This window comes from Scomber japonicus, chromosome 21 (genome assembly GCF_027409825.1).
Source record: "Scomber japonicus isolate fScoJap1 chromosome 21, fScoJap1.pri, whole genome shotgun sequence".
Classification (NCBI taxonomy): domain Eukaryota; kingdom Metazoa; phylum Chordata; class Actinopteri; order Scombriformes; family Scombridae; genus Scomber; species Scomber japonicus.
In genome coordinates, this window is record NC_070598.1 from 13,870,574 (window position 1) to 13,891,609 (window position 21,036).

The 21,036-nt window shown below is 41.7% G+C and overlaps 2 protein-coding genes across 3 annotated transcripts in view; one reads left to right on the forward strand and one right to left on the reverse strand.

The window, feature by feature from the left end:
* The first annotated feature begins 1,665 nt into the window (after nt 1–1,665).
* rdh10a (retinol dehydrogenase 10a) lies at nt 1,666–13,532 on the forward strand. Its single transcript, XM_053342221.1, has 6 exons — nt 1,666–2,890; nt 3,372–3,607; nt 9,662–9,760; nt 10,880–11,025; nt 11,648–11,779; nt 11,921–13,532. Exons 1-6 carry the CDS (start codon nt 2,605–2,607, stop codon nt 12,042–12,044), a joined length of 1,023 nt encoding a protein of 340 aa, XP_053198196.1. The 5' UTR covers nt 1,666–2,604; the 3' UTR covers nt 12,045–13,532.
* Nucleotides 13,533–16,956: 3,424 nt separating this feature from the next.
* The window catches only part of stau2 (staufen double-stranded RNA binding protein 2), an 84,829-nt gene continuing 80,749 nt past the window's right edge, over nt 16,957–21,036 (reverse strand). For both annotated transcript variants that reach the window (XM_053342663.1, XM_053342662.1), the window contains exons 14-15: nt 19,752–19,817; nt 16,957–18,520 (exon numbers count right to left, since the gene is read on the reverse strand). In XM_053342663.1, coding sequence (XP_053198638.1) covers nt 18,485–18,520; nt 19,752–19,817 — 102 coding nt within the window. In that variant the 3' untranslated portion in view covers nt 16,957–18,484. The remainder of the gene's footprint in view (nt 18,521–19,751; nt 19,818–21,036) is intronic.

Genomic DNA, 21,036 nt, shown 5'->3' on the forward strand with positions numbered 1-21,036 from the left:
ATTTTCTAATGAATGTTTTCAACTGTTAACATACAAAAATCTAAGTTCAGGTGTATTCAGGTGTATTTCATGGTGAAATTAAGTATAAGGGAGATCATTTGAAAATGAAATGTATTCATCAGTTCATGTAGAGTTTGGAATATAAAAAATATATTTTATGAAAAAAGTCAAAAGTCTGGCATGAGCTTAATTGGTACTATGACACCATTTAAACGAACGTCATGATTTATTTACAAAATATTTTTTTTAAATTGATGTCAAAGAATTATAAACAGCAATACATATATATATATATATATATATATATATATATATATATGTATATTAATTTTTTTTAATGGGGGGGAGGCTCCTCCTGAGCAGTCTGACTTCAGATGTAACCCCTTTATAATCCTCAACATTTTCATAAGTAACTATTTAATTGCACATTTTTACTCAGTAACGGTAACGGATTACAGGTACATTCATTTTGTAATTAAATTACATTGTTACAACATGTAACTTGTTACTCCTCAACACTGTCTAATTATGAGACACCTTTTACCTTCTCCATGCCACATCTGAATGCTTATAGGCACTGACCGGCAGAGGGCGCAAACACTTCATTTTGCAGACCAGCTTCAGGGAGCGTCTGGACATGGGAAAGTTAGCCTTTGCTGAATCTCTCCACTGAATCTCAGTTGGGGGAAAAAGACAACCTCGTCTACTCCATGATGTAAGACACAGGTAATGTGATGCATAGCACGGTTATGAAAACACATATTGCATAGTGACTTTAAAGGATCATGCATAGGCTATCTATTAAAGATGCACATTTAATTGATTCAAATGAACAAAGTAGCCTAATTTTATGGTCCAAGTACAGATTTGACATACTATGTTGCCTTTTCCCCTTGAACATCTTACACTTACATTTCTCTTTCCAGCAAAGATTTTCGAGTATGAAGACAAATGACAAAATATTTAAACGTATGATTTTATAGTCCCAAATAGAATGAAGAGGTACGTTATATTCAACTATTAACACTATCTTATCCATCAAACATGTATGCCCTGTTAGGCACATAAGCGCGCTTTGGCTGTTCATGTGCTACTGTAGGCCTACAGACAGTTTTGCTGGAGCCACATTTTAAATTACATTTTCACTGAATGCAATATTCACGTTTTGGTATTACAGTTATAAAAGGATCTGACATTTCTTTCATCATTTGGGCCCCTGGCACAACCAGTAGCAAACGTGCTGCGAATCTCGTACAACGTCGAAAACGTGCGTCCAATAAAGAAAAAAACACTGCAAACCAGTGAAGGTTTGCACATTGAACGCACCTAGGCACGCCCGTGGAAGGATAGTCTCTTTGTGTCTAGGCCATTAAGTTTATTGGCTGTCATAATTACCTCCATGACAGACAGAAAAACAATATATGCAGTCTGTTTGCGCATTGGAACATATACCTAGATCTATATCGGCCCGTCGATTTTACGTCTGTCTGGGTGAATATTTTATTGATTGTCTTTCACTTTGATGAGCAAATCGGAATGGATCATTGTCAGTCAATATAGTCGTAATGTCTCAGACTGCTTCTAAGTTAAGTATAGTATTGGATTAAAATATAAGATATGAATCAATTCCGATGGCATACAGTCCTAATATCCTTTAATGAATAATAGTGATTTTGTTTGTCCATGTACAGACGGACATTGACCTGGACACACAGAATATGGTCTGACTATAGCTGTTTAAAAATCTGCAAGTCATGTTGGGAACTTTTGTATTAGTTCATATTTAATTAATTATCATAAATGTTCATAAAATCCCAATCACAAACTTAATCCAAAATAAGGATTGAGGCAAGATCACTTATGAATGAAATAAAAACATAGGATATTTATTTAGTCAGACAGTCTTGTTTGTATAAGTGGTTGTGTAACTAGAATTTTCTCATAACAAATAGCCTAGCTTTTTCTTTTTTCTTTTTCTTTCTTTAAAAAAAAAGATATTAAAAGCTCAAACAGAAAGAAGCAGTGGCTTTTGAAGAGCAGGACAGCCGGATCTCTGATCTCCTTCTGGGATATTGAATTGGAAACAAATCGCGGCAGATTAGTGTTAAGTAAAATATTTGAGGTTACATCACCACTGAGTGCACTGTATGGACCACGGCGCTTCATCCTGACAGGCGCTCAAGTCTTAGTCCTATTGGGTCCAGCATTGATGGGTGGACTGAATAAATAGCGAGTGAGATGCGGTTGAGGATGAGATGAGTGGAGGAGCAGCAGAGGAAGTAGGAGGCACACAGTTCATAGTAGCTGCTCGTAACTCACTGTAACTGTGCGCTGTAGTGGCAACTGGACTCTGACTGACTGACTGACTGAGCCGCAGCTTTTTACCCTCCTTTCACTGACAAGTTGTGGTGCAGTTTTCTCTTTATTTTTCCACACTTTGGTGTATGAGCGTTGACCGAGTTTTTTTTCTGACTGAACTGTGATCCAAGTTTGTCGGCGTCACCTTTCCTTACTCGCTGCAAACAGGTTGCAAAGAGAAGAGGAGAAACCTTCCCTGCGCTTCTAACCACCGTTCACTTGAATTGAATTGAAACCTCGGTCGAGATGATGATCATTATTGCGGAGTTCTTCGTGGTCATTTTGAAAGTGCTCTGGGCTTTTGTCACAGCCGGGGCTAAGTGGGTTGTACGGCCCAAGGAGAAGAGCGTGGCGGGACAGGTGTGCGTGATCACCGGGGCTGGAAGTGGCCTTGGGCGTCTCTTCGCCAAGGAGTTCGCCCGGAGACGAGCGATACTGGTGCTATGGGACATAAACAGCCAAAGCAACGAGGAGACAGCAGAGATGGTGCGGCAGATATACCATGAACTCGACACTCCCATAGCCAAAGACGGTAAGTCAGTTTTCTTCGCTGCAATAAGGATGTCAATGAGTTTATATTTTACGCATGGTCAGCAAAACGCTCAGTGTCTTAGATCGCATTGTGTTCTGGCTATCTTAAGGATACAAGCTACTATAAAGTATGATCATAAACGGTGTTAACAATGAATGCAGTGAAAAATCTCTCACATGTGGTTACATTATTGCACACAGTTACATATTATTAAATATAAGCAGTCTGACTTTGGAATACTTGTTCACCTTGTAATTTCCAAATTTGCCTGAAAGGGGAAATCTGTATTTAAACTTACTTAAAACCTCTCCTGAATGATTCAAACTGTTGAGACCAACAAACAAGATGACCAGTATTTTTTTTTTGTTTTTAAATAAAGTCATCTAGTTTCATTTAGTAATTATATTTTGTAATATTGGAAAACTTAAACACTCAATTTGTTTAACTTGATCCCCTTTTCTCATATTTTTCATCCCTTTAGGACCTGTTGGAGGTGTTGAGGAAGTCCCTCCTTTCCAGCCACAGGTCTACACCTATGTGTGTGATGTGGGAAAGCGGGAGAGTGTGTATTCTACAGCTGAGAAGGTTCGTCGAGAGGTGGGAGATGTGGACATACTGATCAACAATGCTGGTGTCGTCTCCGGCCATCACCTTCTGGAGTGCCCCGATGAGCTGATCGAGCGCACCATGGTGGTCAACTGCCATGCACACTTCTGGGTGAGTTGAGGCACAGGCAGTCAAGGATGCCATCATGGCTGAAAAGAGTAGTCTGAGCTGCATGCGGACACTGTTAGGACTTTCAAGTGTGATGGTATCATTCCCACATTACATCTGTCTCAGTTTCCATGAGCACAATGTTATCAAATGTGTTTACTGTGATGCCAGGTTCACAGGAATGTTTCCATTCTGACATGCACGCCTATTCATAATCTTATTCTACTGTGTGCCAAATTCGAGAATCAGGGGTTTGTGTAAGTGCGTGTGCCTGCCTGCCTCCCGTGATTGTGTAAAGAATGAGAGAGTACGACCATAATTTCTTGCATCTTCAGATTTCAGCTTCGTTAGTTTCATTCTGCCAGAGAAAAGTCACGGGTTTGGTTTTTCATGTCTTGCTTTCACTGCTCTTTGGCAGCCCTAGTCAGTGAGGGTCTCTATGTTATGTCAGCCCTTCCTCCTTCTCTGCTTTGCCGCGCAGATCTGCACAAATCTGACTTGCGTGATGGAAGCAGGGGGTTCTGTACGTGGGTTGGATCTGTCTCAGATCAGCTCGCCACATTTTGTTGGCAGGCAGCGTTTTGTTGTGTATTAGATTTTACTCTGGCTCTGTTTCTCAGGCCTTTTTTGAGTGTGAATGCTTATCTGAAAGTAATAGGTGGACCTGATGGAGGGAATATGTTGCATTAGATAAGCACATGCTGCAGTGTTAAATGAGCCAGGTGCTATCACAGCTTTTTTTCTTCTTTTTTTTTGCATATGTGTTTTTGGGTGTGGAAAGCCACTCTTTGCAGCCTGCCACAGCAATTAGAAATCCAGTGAGGAGAGCAGCCTTACTGATGATGGTAGAGTGTTTTGCATTTTTGCATCACCACTTAAGCAGTAATGGGGGGAATTGATTGCACAGCTTGTTTACAGCCACCTATGTAGGACAATTGCAGTGGTTGTGCACAAATTGGTTTATAGGCTGGCTCTGGAATAAATTGCGAAGTATTTGAAATGAGTCCTTTGCCTAGTGCCATGACTCTGAATTGACCATTTTATTTGTGATGGTTTTTGTCACAATATATTAAGCAATGTGTCTAGTGAAGCAGGCGATGTTCATTTTGAGACTTTGGCCGCAGGCTCTTCTTTTTTCCGGAGATCTGCATTCTCAGTGATACCATGAAACCACAGTGATTTGAAGCTCCCTAATTGAGCATGAAAATCTTTTGTGTTGTCAGTCAGACAGGTTGTGTTTTTCTTCCTTAATGGATGCTCCATTCAACTATTCATGTGCCTCTCTGCTGGCTATCTCCACGTTCTTTTACATCCAAGATTTGGAGTCAAGATCAACTGGTTGGGTGGCATATTGCAGATTCTTAATAGAGGTCTGTGTTTGTGTTCTCCCATATTCTGTGTAGAGCGTTGTTTCTTTAGGGGTGGGGGGCCAGATGAAAGAAGTACTTAATGAATGGCGACAGCCAGAATGGAGGATGTGGTTCATTAAAGACACAAGCTAGATGAATAGAGCTTAGACTAACAGGGACCTGTCCACTTTCTTCTTCTTTCTTCTTACACAAACATGATACAGTTGCTCATTGCGTGCAGGTGGTATATTACACAAACCTTTGATCTTTTTTATTTCACTTTTGAACAACAGATTTTTAAAATGACTTATTTGTGATTTATGACTTAACAAACACACTCACATTAGGGCGTAGTAAGGAGTTTTTTCTTTCTGATGACTGGAATTGGAGATGAACTTGAAAAGTCATTCAGCTCTTGTCATTTTAATTCACAGAAGCACAGAGATTTTGCCTGCTCCGCCAATGTCATTTCTTTGAATGCGTCAGCAGTTGACATAAATAGCCAGAGTACATTCTTCCTGCAGTATGTTCATCACACTCCGCTTGTCCAGAGTCATTATTTTGTAATGTATCTATTGTGGTCCCACAATTCCTTTTGCAACCCCCAAAACTTAGTCACAATTAATCCCAACTCTTTATTGACATTTCCCAGTACCCAGTTTCTCCAGAGCAACATAAAAGCAGGTTCATAGCTGCCTCTACATTTAAATGCACCACTGAGTAAAAGAAATGAGAAAAGCAAAGGCAAGAGTCCAGAATACAGAAAAGATTTTTATTTTTATGTGTAAATTCTCATTTGTTGGACTGTGTTGTGGGAATAAGGCAGGGATTGAGACATGAGCAGGAAACTGATGGTAATCGTAGTGTGAGTGGGTGTCTGCCAGACCAACCCAACTCAGACCCCACACTACTATCCTCCTTCCACAGGCCCCTCAGACTCCTCCCAACCTGATTTGGAGGCAGTGGGTGCAGCTGCATGGGAGTCATGGAGGCCAGCTCTGTTCATCCGGCTCTGCCACACACACACAGACACACACATGGACAAACAGCTATGATTCAGTCTCTTGTTCCCTTTTAGGTTTTTTATGAGGCAGGGGGTCATCACATTCAATTTGTCTGATGATGCTTTGATTAGTCCAGCTGGCCATTTGTGATGTTTGAGCCAGTTTTTAGTCATGCCGGAAATGGAGACTGTGCACATATTCCACCCAGTGTCACCAGAGTTACTGTGTTTAGTGGACTGACATGAAAGGAAATCATCCTCAGCATCTTGAGCTGGTTATACAGCAGGTGGTTTAAGAACAATAAGCAGTAATTCGCCCTCGCGCGGAAATCCTACCGCTCTTGCGCACTTGAAAGCGCAGGGTGCTCACGAGTGACATGGCGGGAAAAGAGCAGAGGAAAGAAAAGAGGAAGGAAGGCAGTGCCGTCCCTTCCACAGGCGAGGCAAGAGGGTAATGGTAAGCTGCTGCTGACCCACTTTATCTGACAATTGGTTTCTTGTCTGTGGATCAGCTTGACAAGATGCCAGGCGACAGGAGCCAAGTTCCGCAGGCCGCATTCCTGCTGTAGTCAGAGAAAGGAGGCAGCCAGGCAGAAGGGTCCTACTTGACTGGTTTTATATGGGCCCCTCCTCAAGCTTGGTGCACCTGTACCCTTAGTGGAACCAGCCATGACTACCCCTGTGTTGGGTCTCATCTTAAGCGCATACCTGTTCAAGTCTCCAGGGATGGTATTAAGGCAAGCTCAAGAAAAATCGCTTATTAGAAAATTTAGCATTTAAGACCAAAAATCGTTTTTAAAAATTTTGATCTACTGTGTGTCCAAAAACGATTTAAATATAACAGACTTGATCAAAATGAGAAACGTAAATCTAAAAATGTTGTCTTAAGAAACGACTTTGAATAATGACAGATAAATATTCACGTTTTAAGGGCCGAGGTCTGATTGTCAGAGAACCTCCATTTGTCATTAAAATTGGTCTAAGATCAATATGAATTATTGGTGACAATTTATGTTCAATTCTGGGCCTCTTAGTGTATTGATGCCACTTCCTCGCTCTTCTGTTAAATTAAATTGGATTTCTGTTAGACAACCAGCACAGACGCTAGCAGAGGGTGATTGACTAGCATGGCCACCACAACATGACCAATATGTGTCCACTGTCCCCTGGTGACCACTAAACCCAACCCACTCAAATTCCAGGATGTGTTGTAGAATCAGATGAGCTCTTTGTGGAGACTTGAGCTCCGGCGTTTTTTCCTCTCCCTCTCTGCCTCATTCTCTCGTCCAGGGAGAAGTCAGCCCAATTAAATGGCCATCTGGTCCTACGCAAAGGCCAATATTTTGTTCATATTCCTGTTGGTCAGGCGCTAGCACTAATGCAGCCTGACACCCCAGCTGCAAGAAGCTTTGTGTGGCTTAAATGCTCCTGGGGGCACGCACCAATTAGGGGGTGCAGCGGGCAGGGCACCCCCACATAGGCCAAGGAGGCCCGGCTGTGTCAGCGGGTAATTTAGTGGAACAAGGGAGCGTTGAGACCCAATTACGGCAGCTCTGATGTAAGACACGAGCCCCTGGTTGCCTTCACACATTTTGTGTCTGAGAGGTCAGTGGGGGTCATACCCACATGCCAGAGCTGCCATGAGAAGCAGGACATAATGGGAGGGTGTGAGAGAGACGGAATGGTTGGTCACGTTTAGCCCCGTCCTCCAGCGTGAGGGAATCAACCTTTCCTCCATCAGCTGCAGTCATTTTCAGACCACTCAGCAAAATTGTCCAGTTGTATCTAAGTGTTGGCTTTAATCATAGAGTATTTGTGCCAGGTCAAGTCATTCCTTGTACTCTGAAAGTTGCTGTGGGAGTGGGGAAACTTTGGCTCAAGTCAAGTACGGGCATATCTTAAGTTAATGCTTCATTTGCACGCAACTCCCTCCCTTATCCACCACCATTCTGGCTCACGGAGGCCTTCGTCAGTTTTTTGCCCAAGCTCTCAAACTCCCTCTCGTTGAGCCCCATCATTTTGATGAACTGAATATTGAAGCAAAAAGTAAATTTATTTCCTGGAAAAGTGCAGATGTTGGGGAGCTGAGTCAGTCATACCTGGCTATAGAATTGCCTCAAACGGTGAAGTCATCTTCCTTAGAGCAGCCTTTTCTCAAACTGGATTTGATTTATTGCTTCCAGTTTTATTTACCTGGCCTAACAAGGAGAAATATGTCCAAATACTGATGTAAAGTCTATCAGAGATTGCACTAGAAGTTAGTAGGTCTGATGCAGTTAATCTCTCGGTGCAGTTTTAATGAGACTTCTCCTCTCCTGCCAGTGGTTTCATGGCTGTACTACCTGGTACCATGCTCTCTCTCTCTCTGGCTCTATGCTCCTCTCTCTCCAGCAAATGTTTACAAAGGAGGCTGAATCATTTTCTCTGGCCAGGCTCGCATACTGTACTAACCAATGAAACGGTTTCCTTTTCATTTATATGACCTCCATAATTATTGGAAACTAGGCATAAAAATGTCAAAAGTAATAACAAACGCTCACACCAATTCTCCAGGAACCAGAGTGAGGTTTTAAATGTCTTATTTTATCCTAACAACTGTCAAAAATATTTACTTGGTAGAATTACCATTGATTAACTTTTAACTTATTATTATTATTATTATTATTATTATTATTATTATTATTATTATTTATTGACTTATTAATTATTTTGTCATCATTGGGTGTCTGGTGTTTTTTGCCTCAGTGGTTTTTTTTTGTAACCTCAGTGACCTTTTTTAAAAGAAAAAGGAGTAGGCTACATTCATTGTTCTTCACTATGGCAGCGCATATCTGACTTGAATAGATCTAGCATCGCTTCCAACAAAAGGCCTGCTGGTTGTTTGTAGACCTCCTAGTGGGAGAGTGATTGGTCAGTTCCTATCATTGCCTTCACATGTCACACCTGCTGATTGGCTCATGCTGTGTTCAGGGCAGCTCCAAAGTCAGCAGACGGGCAGAATAAGGAAAGGATCCATAGGTCAATCAGCTGGAACTTGCTCACTCCCTCTCTGTCTCCTCCCCTCTGTTGCTCTTCTCACCACCTCACTAACTCCCATTGGATCAGCCACGGCACTCCGGTGAAACCCTTTAATCTCGACGCTCATCTCACGAGCGATTGGTCGGCAGACCGGGCGCAAGGCTGTGTTGGTAGACGAGAGGCTGAATTGTATTGTTAGAAGTGTTGAGTGAACGGAGGCCTGTGATTGGTGTTGTCACCAACTCTTTAGAGCCAGGCCCAACGACGGGCACCAGATCTGTGTGGGAAAAGAACGGATTGTAAAGCGGCACACACACCATATACCTGCTCTGCTTGTTCAGGGAATACCTGAAGATGAGAGAACCTTCATCCTCTTCCTTCCCCAACATCCAATTCACCTCTGCCACAAAGAAAAAAAAACTCTGATCATAGCTTTTTTTTATTTTTGTACATTCAAATGCTGCACCTCCAGTGCTCAGTCTGACTTTTTTGTTTTTGTGCCTGTTATGAATTCTCATTCAGACGCCTCTCTCTGCATCACCATGGAGAAGACGGAGAAACAGATATAGAGGGGGAGCGAGAGGGAGGCAGAGAGGATCAAAGGGCTTTGGCACAGACAAACTGCACAAGTGAACTAACCTTCCTTCTTTTTTCTTTGCCCTTCTGTCTCTTCTGTCCTTCCCCCAGACCACCAAGGCGTTTCTCCCCAAGATGTTGGAGCTGAATCATGGGCACATTGTGACAGTTGCCAGCTCCCTGGGTTTATTCAGCACAGCTGGAGTGGAGGTTAGTATCATACACAACAACACATACACATCCATCGTTCCCACCATCCAAAACCAGTGCTTTTCTCAAAATCCCTCACTGTGCCAGCTAGCACACTGAGCCGGGGGGAGGTTAGGCCCCCTTTCTCTAGTTGTCCCTCCACCCGTTAAATTAAGGGACACAGATGAGCATTGGGGAGCCTCTTATAGATTCCTCTATCTGCAGCAGTGGGGGTGTGGGGCCCCTATTGGGTTCTGGCCCCAGGGCCAGAATGAACTGACAGCTCCCCAAGGGACAGAGACATCTTCATCAATGCTTTGTGAACAACTTTGTGTTCACTCAGTATTCAGGTCACAGCAGCTTTGCATGGATAAGGTTTTGATTTTCCTTCCTATAGTTTTTTTTTCTTCTTCTACCACAGTACAGATTCTTTTTGTTATTTTAATGCACATTAAAATATTTAGTGGGGTTATTTATCTCCATAACCACAGTGGGAGTAAATTGGTAGCCCTCCCTTGAAGGTTTGTTTTAATATTTTAGAAAACAGAGTTCTCATTTATCCCCTTGGCTGAGAATGGTGTCATTTTCAGATATTCTATGGGGACTACTAGTCCATTTACCATTGTTTTTATAGCTGCACATTTGCTTTTGTTGTACAAGCATTCATCCATAATGATTAAGTCCCCCTTCAAAGGAACTGAAGTGTAGTCAGTTTTTGTTAACCTATTATGCTTCCTGGAAATGCCTCCAATGTGATTTCAGCAGACGTGCACATTAATTTCAAGGAACCAAAGCCCTCGTCTGTCATGTGGGCACAGTCAAATCTCTTTATCCCTCCCCATGTTCATCGACACGCATCTGTGTTTGCCCAAGCCTTTTTTTTTCTCTAAAGATTATTTCCACGGCAAACCACATCAAAACCTTCCCGCCAAGCCGAGCAGTCTCCTGATGCACTGGGGAAGAATGCTAATGAAACTGTAGAACAGCGGACAGGCTTGCTCGGGTTTTTGTAGCTGTATCATTAACAGCAAGGAGAGACCTCTGTGCCCAAGGGGCATGTTTGATAATGTTCTCTGTGGTCCCTGGGTGCGGGCAGGAGCAGAGCTTTACAGGGCTAACCTGTTCTCTTTATTCCCTCAGGATTACTGCGCCAGTAAGTTTGGTGCCATTGGGTTCCACGAGTCACTGAGCCATGAGCTGAAGGCCTCGGAGAAGGATGGCATCAATATGACTCTGGTGTGCCCTTACCTGGTCGACACGGGAATGTTCAAAGGCTGCAGGATAAGGTTAGCTTCAATACACACTGCCCAATGTAATTGTTTGTGTGTGCGGTTCTTTTTTAAAAGGGTTCTTGCACCTGGGATGAGTTTCTCATCTCTAATTTTCACCATATAAAATTGCCTCACAAACACCATTTGATCTTCAAAGCAGCAGCTGATGGTTTATGCTGTGTTAGAGACAAAATAGTCACTTTTATGCCATTGGTCTGCTCTGTGCTTGAACAAAGAGAGCGACTTTCCCAGGAGAAAATCTTACCAACAGGTGCACCTGGGCTTAACCCCCCCCCTTTGCCAATGTAATAGTCCTCACTTTGTTTGATGGTTACAGTCAGCAGGTGGCTTGTTTCTTTGCTGTGTCACTGTACCTAAAAGTGGAAGACAGCTCACAACAAGACCACAATGCAAAATTCTCCTCTTTTTAAAGCCAGGTCCAATATTTATAAATGAAATCAACCTTGAAGAAATAAAAAGTAACTAGCTGAAAAATACTTTTTGCCACAGCTCTGAATTATTACAATCGAAGATAACTAGCATTATTTACAGATTGGAAATGTTCATAACAATACATTTACTAAAAGTGGTTAAATTCGTTGACATAACTAACAGACATTTTTTTGGTCCATTTTAGGAAGGAGATTGAGCCATTTCTGCCTCCCTTGAAGCCAGAGTTTTGTGTGAAACAGGCCATGAGGGCCATCCTCACTGACCAGCCCATGATCTGTACACCTCGCATCGTCTATATGGTCAACTTCATGAAAAGGTGAGTTGCCTCCTTCATCCCAGTATAGATCATTTCTGTTTGTTTTTTCCTTCCCTCCCACCCCACATTGCTCCATCAACTCACTTTCAATTGAACATGAGGAACTTGTGTCACTAAACTTCTCTCGTCCTGTCTCTGCAGCATCCTTCCCTTCGAGGCCATTGTGTGCATGTACCGGTTCCTAGGCGCAGACAAGTGCATGTACCCCTTCCTAGCTCAGAGAAAGGAGGCCATGAACAACAATGAGGCCAAGAATGGGATCTAGGGGGCGCTGTTGGCAACACGAACAGGGGCACATAAACCTGCAAGCATGAGGAAACAACCACTGAGGATGAAAAACGGGGAACATGGAAGGAAAGAAGAAAAGACTGAATCTAGACTGGTGCACTTGCATTGAGCAAATGCAAAGGTTTACCATATTGTTCCTCTGGAACAAAGAAAGCTGTGTACTACACAAAGGATTTATTTTACTTTGTTTTGTCTTTTTTTTAAGTTTGTTTAAAGAAACCAACATCTATATACTGTGTCACTAGTTTTGAAATCATACAGAAAAGGTATCCAATAATTAACTATTTACGTAATGTAGTCACCAGCCTTATCTAGTGTTATTGTGGAAATATACAGTATGTTACTGTACAAACAGTAAAAATCTTTTTTTTTTTCACTTTTTTTTGTAGACATGCACTGTAATTTTCTGATTTTTCTCCACACTGCCAGCATTCTCTGTGTAGGAAGATTCAACACAGCATTTCAAAGTACCCAACGTCTCCCCACACAGAGGCTCTTTTTCAGTCAGGAAATCAGTTTGCAACGTACATAGTTCTGATTAAAGCTTGTGCCAATTAAAATAAAGCAAGACAAATATTTCACAATTAAGTTGACCTAATTCAGTTAATATATTAAGTTAAATACATGTAGCATATGTGTTAAAAGTCCATGCATTCCAAGTGGGACATTTAATGGCCAGATTGTGGCTGACTTAAATTGTCACAGGGGTTTCCAGTGTTAATGAGACTCCACAGTGTCCCTTTAATGGTCCTGTTTATTTCAGGTGTGTATTGACTGTCCTCTCAAATTAAAGTGGACGCGGGAGTCAGCGTCCTGGGTTGAACTAGCATGTGTGACACATTCAGAATGTACTGGGAGAAACTGAGAGGAAATTTGTATTTTCTCTCATTTGTCTTTTTTTTTTTTTTTTTTTTTTCAAGATCTGTGGTGTTTATATTGTAAATTTATCTGTTACCAATTTTATTTTGTTAAAAAAAAAGAAAAATAATCCAACATAGGCTGTAAGTCCAGGTGCACGCTGGCCCAACACTGATAGTTGAGGGAAATGTATTAAAGACACTAGCTTTCCATATTTTCTTTCCCAAAGTAACACTTTAACTCTCCTGTCCATTGTCCACTTTGTCCAGTTAAAGTGAAATGTAAATGTTTAAATGTAACTGTTGTGAATACCCCAGTATCCCAAAATGACTGTCTCCACCATATTTGATGTATCAATATTTTATACCTTTTTGGGACGACAAGAGTTTTTGAATTTCAACTACATTCCAATAGGCATCATTCCTTCAGTCACAGTGATGAGCCTAAATTCTCTACCTCTTAATTTTTGCCATTTTTTTGACAGTATGACATAAGCCTCCTTTTTTTTTTTTTGTTTTTTTTTTTTTTGTAATTTTCTGAAGACTGCTCCAAAGCAGAGCAAATGTGGTTCCAATGTTTAGTGTCTCTACCTAACTTAAATTAATAAAGTGATTTAGATTATTAAATGGTGTGTTGTTATTACTTGGTAATTTCCAAACTGAAATGAAACAATTACTCTGACTCATATATAAGTGTATCCTGAGTATTTTGTCTCTGTATTTGCTATTCAGAATTCCATGAATCACCACAGTGAGTGACAGGAAAGAGGATCTTCTGCGGTGCTGATGATTTTCAGACTCTGTTTCCATTGTTGACCCGACACCCACTCAGCCCTGTTCTCCCCCTTTAAGACTTCTCTTTTGACTAGTATCAGTATCACTGTCCTCCCACATTGTGCCACACTGAGTCAGGCAACCTTTAGATATGGGTGTTGGCTACAGAGGGCAAGAGCCATTTGCGTTTTGTAAGTAAATATACTGTAGTTTCACCATCAGATGTGACATTTCAAAATATGTTATTCGGGGAAAAGGCAACAGTCACACTGTCCCAACACTAAAAAGGGAAGATGATGCAAAAAATATCATGTTTTGAATTGCAAAAAGGTCAGCAGTTCACAATGATATTCAACTAATTCAACTTGATACAGAATGAAAGATATTGAGTGGCCTAATGGGAAGTAAACTACCCTTTAAAGCTTTGCCAGCTGTCTCCTTGCTGAGGTGACTGGGAGCACAACAACCGTCCTGAACTTTTACTTCCCCAACGCAAAACCAGGAAAAAGCTAAATTTCCTAATTGGTGTCAGCTGAGTATCACTTTAAGATGTCATGAGCTAGATTTGGACTCACATGCTCAAACTGTTGAGTTGTTTGTACACTGTCAAGGGCTGTGGTTGCTTTTTAGGTCACGTCTTTGGTATTTTTCAGAAAATTGGGGGATTTTTAGTAACCTAAGTGTACTTTGGACAACTGAAAGTTAGACATGGCTCTTGTTGGGTATATATCGCAAATGTGTTTTTAAAAAAACAAATCTTTTTTGACACATTTCTGTGGGTTTTCTCAATCCATAGAGGAGCATGTAATCCTGGTGGTTTTCTGCTTTGAATAATAATTTGTTCTTTCCACCAAAATGTTCAGTGACCTAGTTACAAATTCTTAAAATGACCCTTACTGTTTTTTTCATTGAATATTCAAATATTCCCATTTTTTAATGAGTACAGGACACTGAACTGAATAGTATATTATCAGTGTTATGTGAAAGCTTCATAATGGATCACTATGGCTTTCAAACTAGTTGTGTGATGTCATAAAATCATGGTAGTTGTACACAAGTCTTAAACTGAAATTATTCTGAAAACAGCCACTGTCCAACTCTGAACATACATCATTGTGCACAGTGAAGCTCAATAATCCAAGTAACAAAGAAACACTAGACTTTAAATTTGATTATTTTTGGGCTAAAAAATCAAAAACAATAAAATAATGTGTCTGCCAGAAATGTCTTCCTATTTGTGTGCAGATGACTCTGCAGGAAAACTACTGTTTTTAAATCAATTATTCACGGAAATTAAATATAATAAATGGAACATGAAAAAGATGATGATGTTTTTAGTATCTGGACAAAATGTTTTGCAGGAGAGAGGTCTGACCATATTTCCCCTGCATGTTATAAAATGTTAGAAATAGGTCATGAGACCGAGCCTGAAGGCTTTATACTTTATATATATATATATATATATATATATATATATATGTTCCTAAATCTGGGTCAGACTGAGAGCCTTGTCTTTTAAATGTCCCGTCTCAGGCCTGTTCTCATAACTGCCTTTTCTCCACAGTCATTTACCGGCAGATCAATTCTAGGCGAGTCATTAAAGTTGACTCAGCCTTGAGCCAAAATACAGATAAAGCAGAAAAAAACTTAATACATCTCAATAATCCTTCTTAGTCCTAGCTAGCAAGCTGAGCTTTCTAGAAGTGCCAGGTAGCCCTTGTTAATGCTGGTGAGGCTCAGACTGCTCAGAAAATGAATCCTGTAATGCAATTTACATATTACTTGTGCCTGGAATGAACAAAAATACATAACACTCACAACACAAAAATGTTTTGGTTATAACCTTAAAACCGTTAACTTCCAAAAAGCAGAGCAAATCAGCCAAGGAGTTAACATGATCCTCCACACATCTATCAGTTTGATAGCAGACACTCATCTCTCCACAGAACGAATCGATTTCCTGGTCAGTGACAGAGAATACACCCATTCTCCAGACGTTCTGATTGCTCACTTGCTTGTTCTTCTCGTACCTCCTTGGTGCATTACAGAGAAGCTCGGAGATGTCAGTGCTTCAGCCCGCAGCACTCCTCTGCCGTGACTAATCGGGCCTGGATAAAGTTGCTCAGCAGCAGATTATCTCTAATATGAGGGAGAGCTGTACTGACAGTTTCGATCCCTCTGTGTACAGAAGCAATCAGCACCAGTACAGCCACTTCCAGCTACTGTTAGTAGCCATGTTGCTCAAAAAGGCCCCTTTGTGTGAAATAAGCCTTTATGCGGTCTGGTTAAGTACACATAAAAATGCTTTTGACTTAACCGAGACAGACAACTATTAAAATTTTGGCTTGAATCGTTGCTTGGACATTCATCAATATCTATAGGATTCCTCTCGCTCTTTTATCCTCCTGTTAATACAGCTATCATTTAGAGGACTTCAAGGGGGTCGATTGCACATAACTCAGACGGAAAAATCAATGACTCTAGCATTTGCTTTTGCATGGCGTGGAAAGGCTCCACAGCCCCATTGATTTTGTTCTATTTTGGGCAGTAAGGTTCACTTCCCATATTGGCTGGTCAGAGCAGAGCAATTCATCTTGGGCCTAACATGGCCTCAAGCTGGTCTGCCACTACCTGAACAAGCTTCTGGAATAGAGATCTGCTGCTAATGTGTGTGAACAGCCTTGGCGCTTCTCAATGGCTAGCAGATGTAGCTGCCAGCTGAGTCCATTAGTCAGTGAAGCTGAATTAGACTGCTGCCGTCCCGTTCGTTCATTCATCTTGCTAATGGGAGAGAGCAGAGTTGGTTTTGGTGATGCAGAGGTAGCCTGTGTGTTGGAGGACAGAACAGGTGGTGGAATCACACATAGAAAGTACGTAAAGGTGCTGGAATGATGCAAAAAAGAAGTATGCGATAGATAAGCTGAACACAATCTATCCTTGTGCTACCAGTCCATCTAAGAGTCATAAAGACCAAGTTAATAATTAAGTGTCTCTATTTGGGAAAAAAAACTAAACTAAGTGATGATGACTATTACAGTAAAAAGTTTGTTTCCACTACAAATTAACTGAGTGTCATGACATTTAAAAAAGCTGTAGTTACTCATTTGTAAAGCTAGACTTCCAAATAGCAAAGGTGAAGGATAACATGACACAGCATCTTTGTCCTCAGAATGTTTCATTTTGGGGTTGCATAGTTGGTGCTTTCAAAATATTGTGTTCACACCTGTTAGGAGAACAGAAAGAAAGAGACAAAAAACATTTTTTTTTCCACATGAACTGAGGTGTTTTTACTGCATTTCAGTAACAGAAACTGCCTTATTACACATTGCACTCACAGCGATGAGGAAGACATCCTCAATGTCAGTGAACAAGTGATTCAAAGTGGTCTTTAGGGGAGGGAGTCTGCGAAATCGGAGGCAGGCTCTCTTCACTCCAAAGAAGCACTCCAGAATGCAGGCATTAAAAGCACCCAGTTGATGCCTTGGCGGGTCAATACAACACACACAATGGGTGTAGATGTGATCGACAAAACTGTGGTGGTGGGGTTTGGGGGGAGGGAGGGGGGGGGGGGCAATCCACTGACACAAAATCACTGGAATGGAGAGGACATTTCATTCATTGGAGGACATGCAGTCGGCATAACGCCCATTCAAAACTCTCTGGAGGGCGGATTCTACAAGTTTACTGGCAGAAATTGTGCTCAAAAAATAGCCACTGTCTAATATAACTGGCCTTTTTTTTCCGGGTTAAAAAGCACAACTGTGGTGGCCCCTTTTTTGCCTCCGCTGCTGGTCATGCGATGCTCCAGTGATGCTATGCCAGTGTGGGAACATGTTAAAACGGGACAGGTAGACCCTTCAGGAAGCAAAGGTTGGTCCAACCTTCACTCCTGGTTGGTCACACTTCTACTGATTACTGCTAACACCAGTTTTGTCCTTTTTGTCCACATGAAAAAAACTTTTCTGTGTTATTTTTCGGAATATGATACTCTTGCAAGTCATACACATCCATATAGATAGATGAACTCTTTTTTTTTTTTTATGTCAGCATACAAGGTAAGCTGGGTGACTATATATGAAGACAACAACTACAACTTTCACAGCACTGGCATTGGTTAATTTTAAATACAGTACTCAAGCATTGTTAGATTAATAAAATAACAAAAGAAAATAAAACAAACGGAAACATAATACCCCCGAAAAAAATAAGCTACTGTACGCAAGTTGGTTTCTCCCCTAAAATGTTTCTTTTGTATTTCAATGGCATGATGTACATATTTGTTTTAACCATACCAACAGACATTTATCCAAAGGGAAAATTGTCTATGCAGTGTATCACTTTGGATTTCCCTTGATTTCATACAGTACCATGCATTTATCTCATTAGTTTGTATTTATTCATTTATTTATTTATTTTTTGACCTCTAAATTTTGAAATAATCAATAAACGTGTTAAGATAGCGTTGTCTTCACATAGACTCAGGTAATGGTGTTTTAGTCGGTCATTTTTCGGTGCACATCCACCCTATTGCATGTTGACAGGTTTTGCAGGATACAGTGGCGATCGTGGGGTGGGGGTGGGTGGGGTGGGGTGGGGTTGGTTTTGGGGTTTGTGGGGTTGTAGGTTATAGGGGATCAGGGTGAAAGGTGGGAAGGAAAGGGAAGGGGGGGGGGGGGGTGGTTTGTCAGGTTTGTGTATGCCGAAGGAGGGGTTTGGGGTTGTCAGCTCCTTGACGACAGCCTTTGAATCCTTGCAGACCTGAGTGGTGGTGCCTGAGTTAGTCTGTTTAATGTCCATCCTCCCTCCCACATGCTTCGGTGCTCTGAAAAGACAAAAGAAAACTTGTTGTCAGGGCGGATTTGGTCTCAAGGATTCGAGCACTGTGTAACACTCAGTCCTGCTGTTGGTAAACTGTCCTCGCTCTCTAATGAGTCATTCTTTCAAAATGCGATAAGCAGTCTTTGTAAATGAAAACTATCAGCGAAAATGAAAGTGCTGCGACATTGACTCAAGACACTTGACAAGTCCTTGACCTCAATTTGTTTCACACTAACCGATTATCGGTGGCTTCTGTGCTGTGCTTTCTATCAGAAAGGACTGTAAAAACATCATGTCTGAGGGCGCAGGGTAGAATGGATGACAGGTTTATACACAAAGAGCCAAAACACATTTCTATTTTCACTGTTATAACTGCAATTATTGGAAACCTAGTGACTGAGAATGTGACAGGGCAAGTTAATGTGTTTTAGAAACCAAGAGAAGGGAAAGCATGCAGTGAGAAATTAGTGATTAACTGCTCAGGTGAAAGTGTAATTGCTGCCATATTTTCCCCTCTCCACTGATGATGACGTAAATGAAGCTGTAAGAACTCTGTGGTTGTCTTTCCTCTCTTTGTTCCTTTCCTCTTTCTCTGTGAATGAGACATGGGGCAGCAAGAAAACAGCCCAGCCTAAACTTTTTTTCTTTTTTCCCAGGGCACACCTACTATGAAAATACTCCAGAAATGCTGGATAGTGATTTCCACCCGGGGTTAAAAAAAAAAAAAAAAAAAAAAGGCCCACAGCTTTCCTACTTCTTTTCTCTGCTGTCATCCTTCCTTCCTTATCCTGGAGGAGATAGGGATTGAGGGGGAAGAGGGGGGTGTGTGTATGGAGAAAGCCCTATTTTCTATAGCAATCATGGCTGAGCCTCAGAGGTGATAGCCATCATGCAAAGTATCGAGCACTGACAGGATTGTAGTCCATGTAAATATATACGCCTACTGTTTCTATTCGTATGGAAGAAAAATGTCGAGTGGAAATGTTGGACGTGTGTGTGTGGGTGGGGAGGGAAGCTGATGATGGGCCAGCCCGCAGCACTGAGGATTTGCAATAAGCCAGATTGGCTGGCACACACACACACACACACACACACACACACACACACACACACACACACAACACACACACACACACACACACACACATCTGGTTCTTGACTAGACAAGCCTCTATCCACACTGTGAGCGTGGAGCGGCTGTCTGTGAGCTTGGTGTGATGCGCGTCCTGCCGTACCTTGATGGGGCCATCCACCGGGTCCAGTCCCTGCTCCGACAGCTGTTTCAAGGCACTTAGAGCAGCCTGAGAAGAGAGGGAGCAACAGATGGTTGAGTGAGAGAGGGAGGAGGGAGGGAGAGATTTGGGTGGGAGGAGAGTGAGTGTCACCCTTCAGCTGCTTTTCAAATAACACTTACTCTGGGAAACCTGATGCCAGCAGGACACTTTCCCTTCGTTCTCTGTTGTCTTTGGCTTCTCTCCTTTGACTGTTTATCTAGCGTTATTGGGTTAACATTTCCACTTTATGTTTTGGCTGCTCTGCATTTTCCAAAGTCAAATGAGTGACATCTGTATTCCCAACGACCACAGGTCAACAAATAGCAGCAGGTCTGAAATACCCATATATCATAAAGACTTAGAAACACAGTACGCATAATAAGCCACACCAAATAACCATAAGTCAGAAAGAGTAAGTGCCCATGTAACATTTTTATTGTTAATTACGTAATGATTTAATCATGTTCAGTTTGTGGTTGAGAAGGGAAGCATTCAGTGCAAAATAACACGCTATCAAGGGACTATTTTGCTTTGAATTTACTGTGTCTGCCACATTGACTTCATAATCACAACCAGACATGTGTAGTAATTGTAATGCCACGCTGTTAAATAACTATATCTTATCTGCATTTCTGTGAATTCATACTATGCAGGTTCAATAATTGGTTCCTTGTGCCAAGCGAGGATAAAAAATGTTATGATGTCATTTCCTTCCTGCTCATCTCCCGCCTGTCTGTGCCAGCTACAAAGGCTGCTGGTGATGTGAAGGAGGATCGGCCTGCTCTATGCAACATGTGTGGGAGTCAGATGGGTGTGTGTAGACTACCGCACATGCTACGTTAAGTGAGATAGGAAGATAAACCTAAATTAATTGGAAGAGGTGTTTGTGTCTGTAGTGACACTGTGCTGTAGTTAGACAACCTCTGAGGGAAACCATCGTTACCAAACACAATCAATGCCACAAACCACTTGCCAGGAACCACTTGAGGACTACTTTTAGAAAAGGTGTGCCAAGATGAACTGGTAGATCTGATCTTAACCAGGCTGTAGGTCCAATCCTGACACGGATCCTTCCGCCATCCTAAGTATTGGCTCCAGATGTGCTCGCCATCTTTCCTTTTCTTTCTGTTTCTGTCTCCCAGTGTGGGCTGAGTTGAAGCAGAGGGGGTAGCTGGAGAATATATCTCCCAGCTGAGCTGACACCACTGGGTCTGGCTGTGCATAGTGGAACACATTTAACATCTCT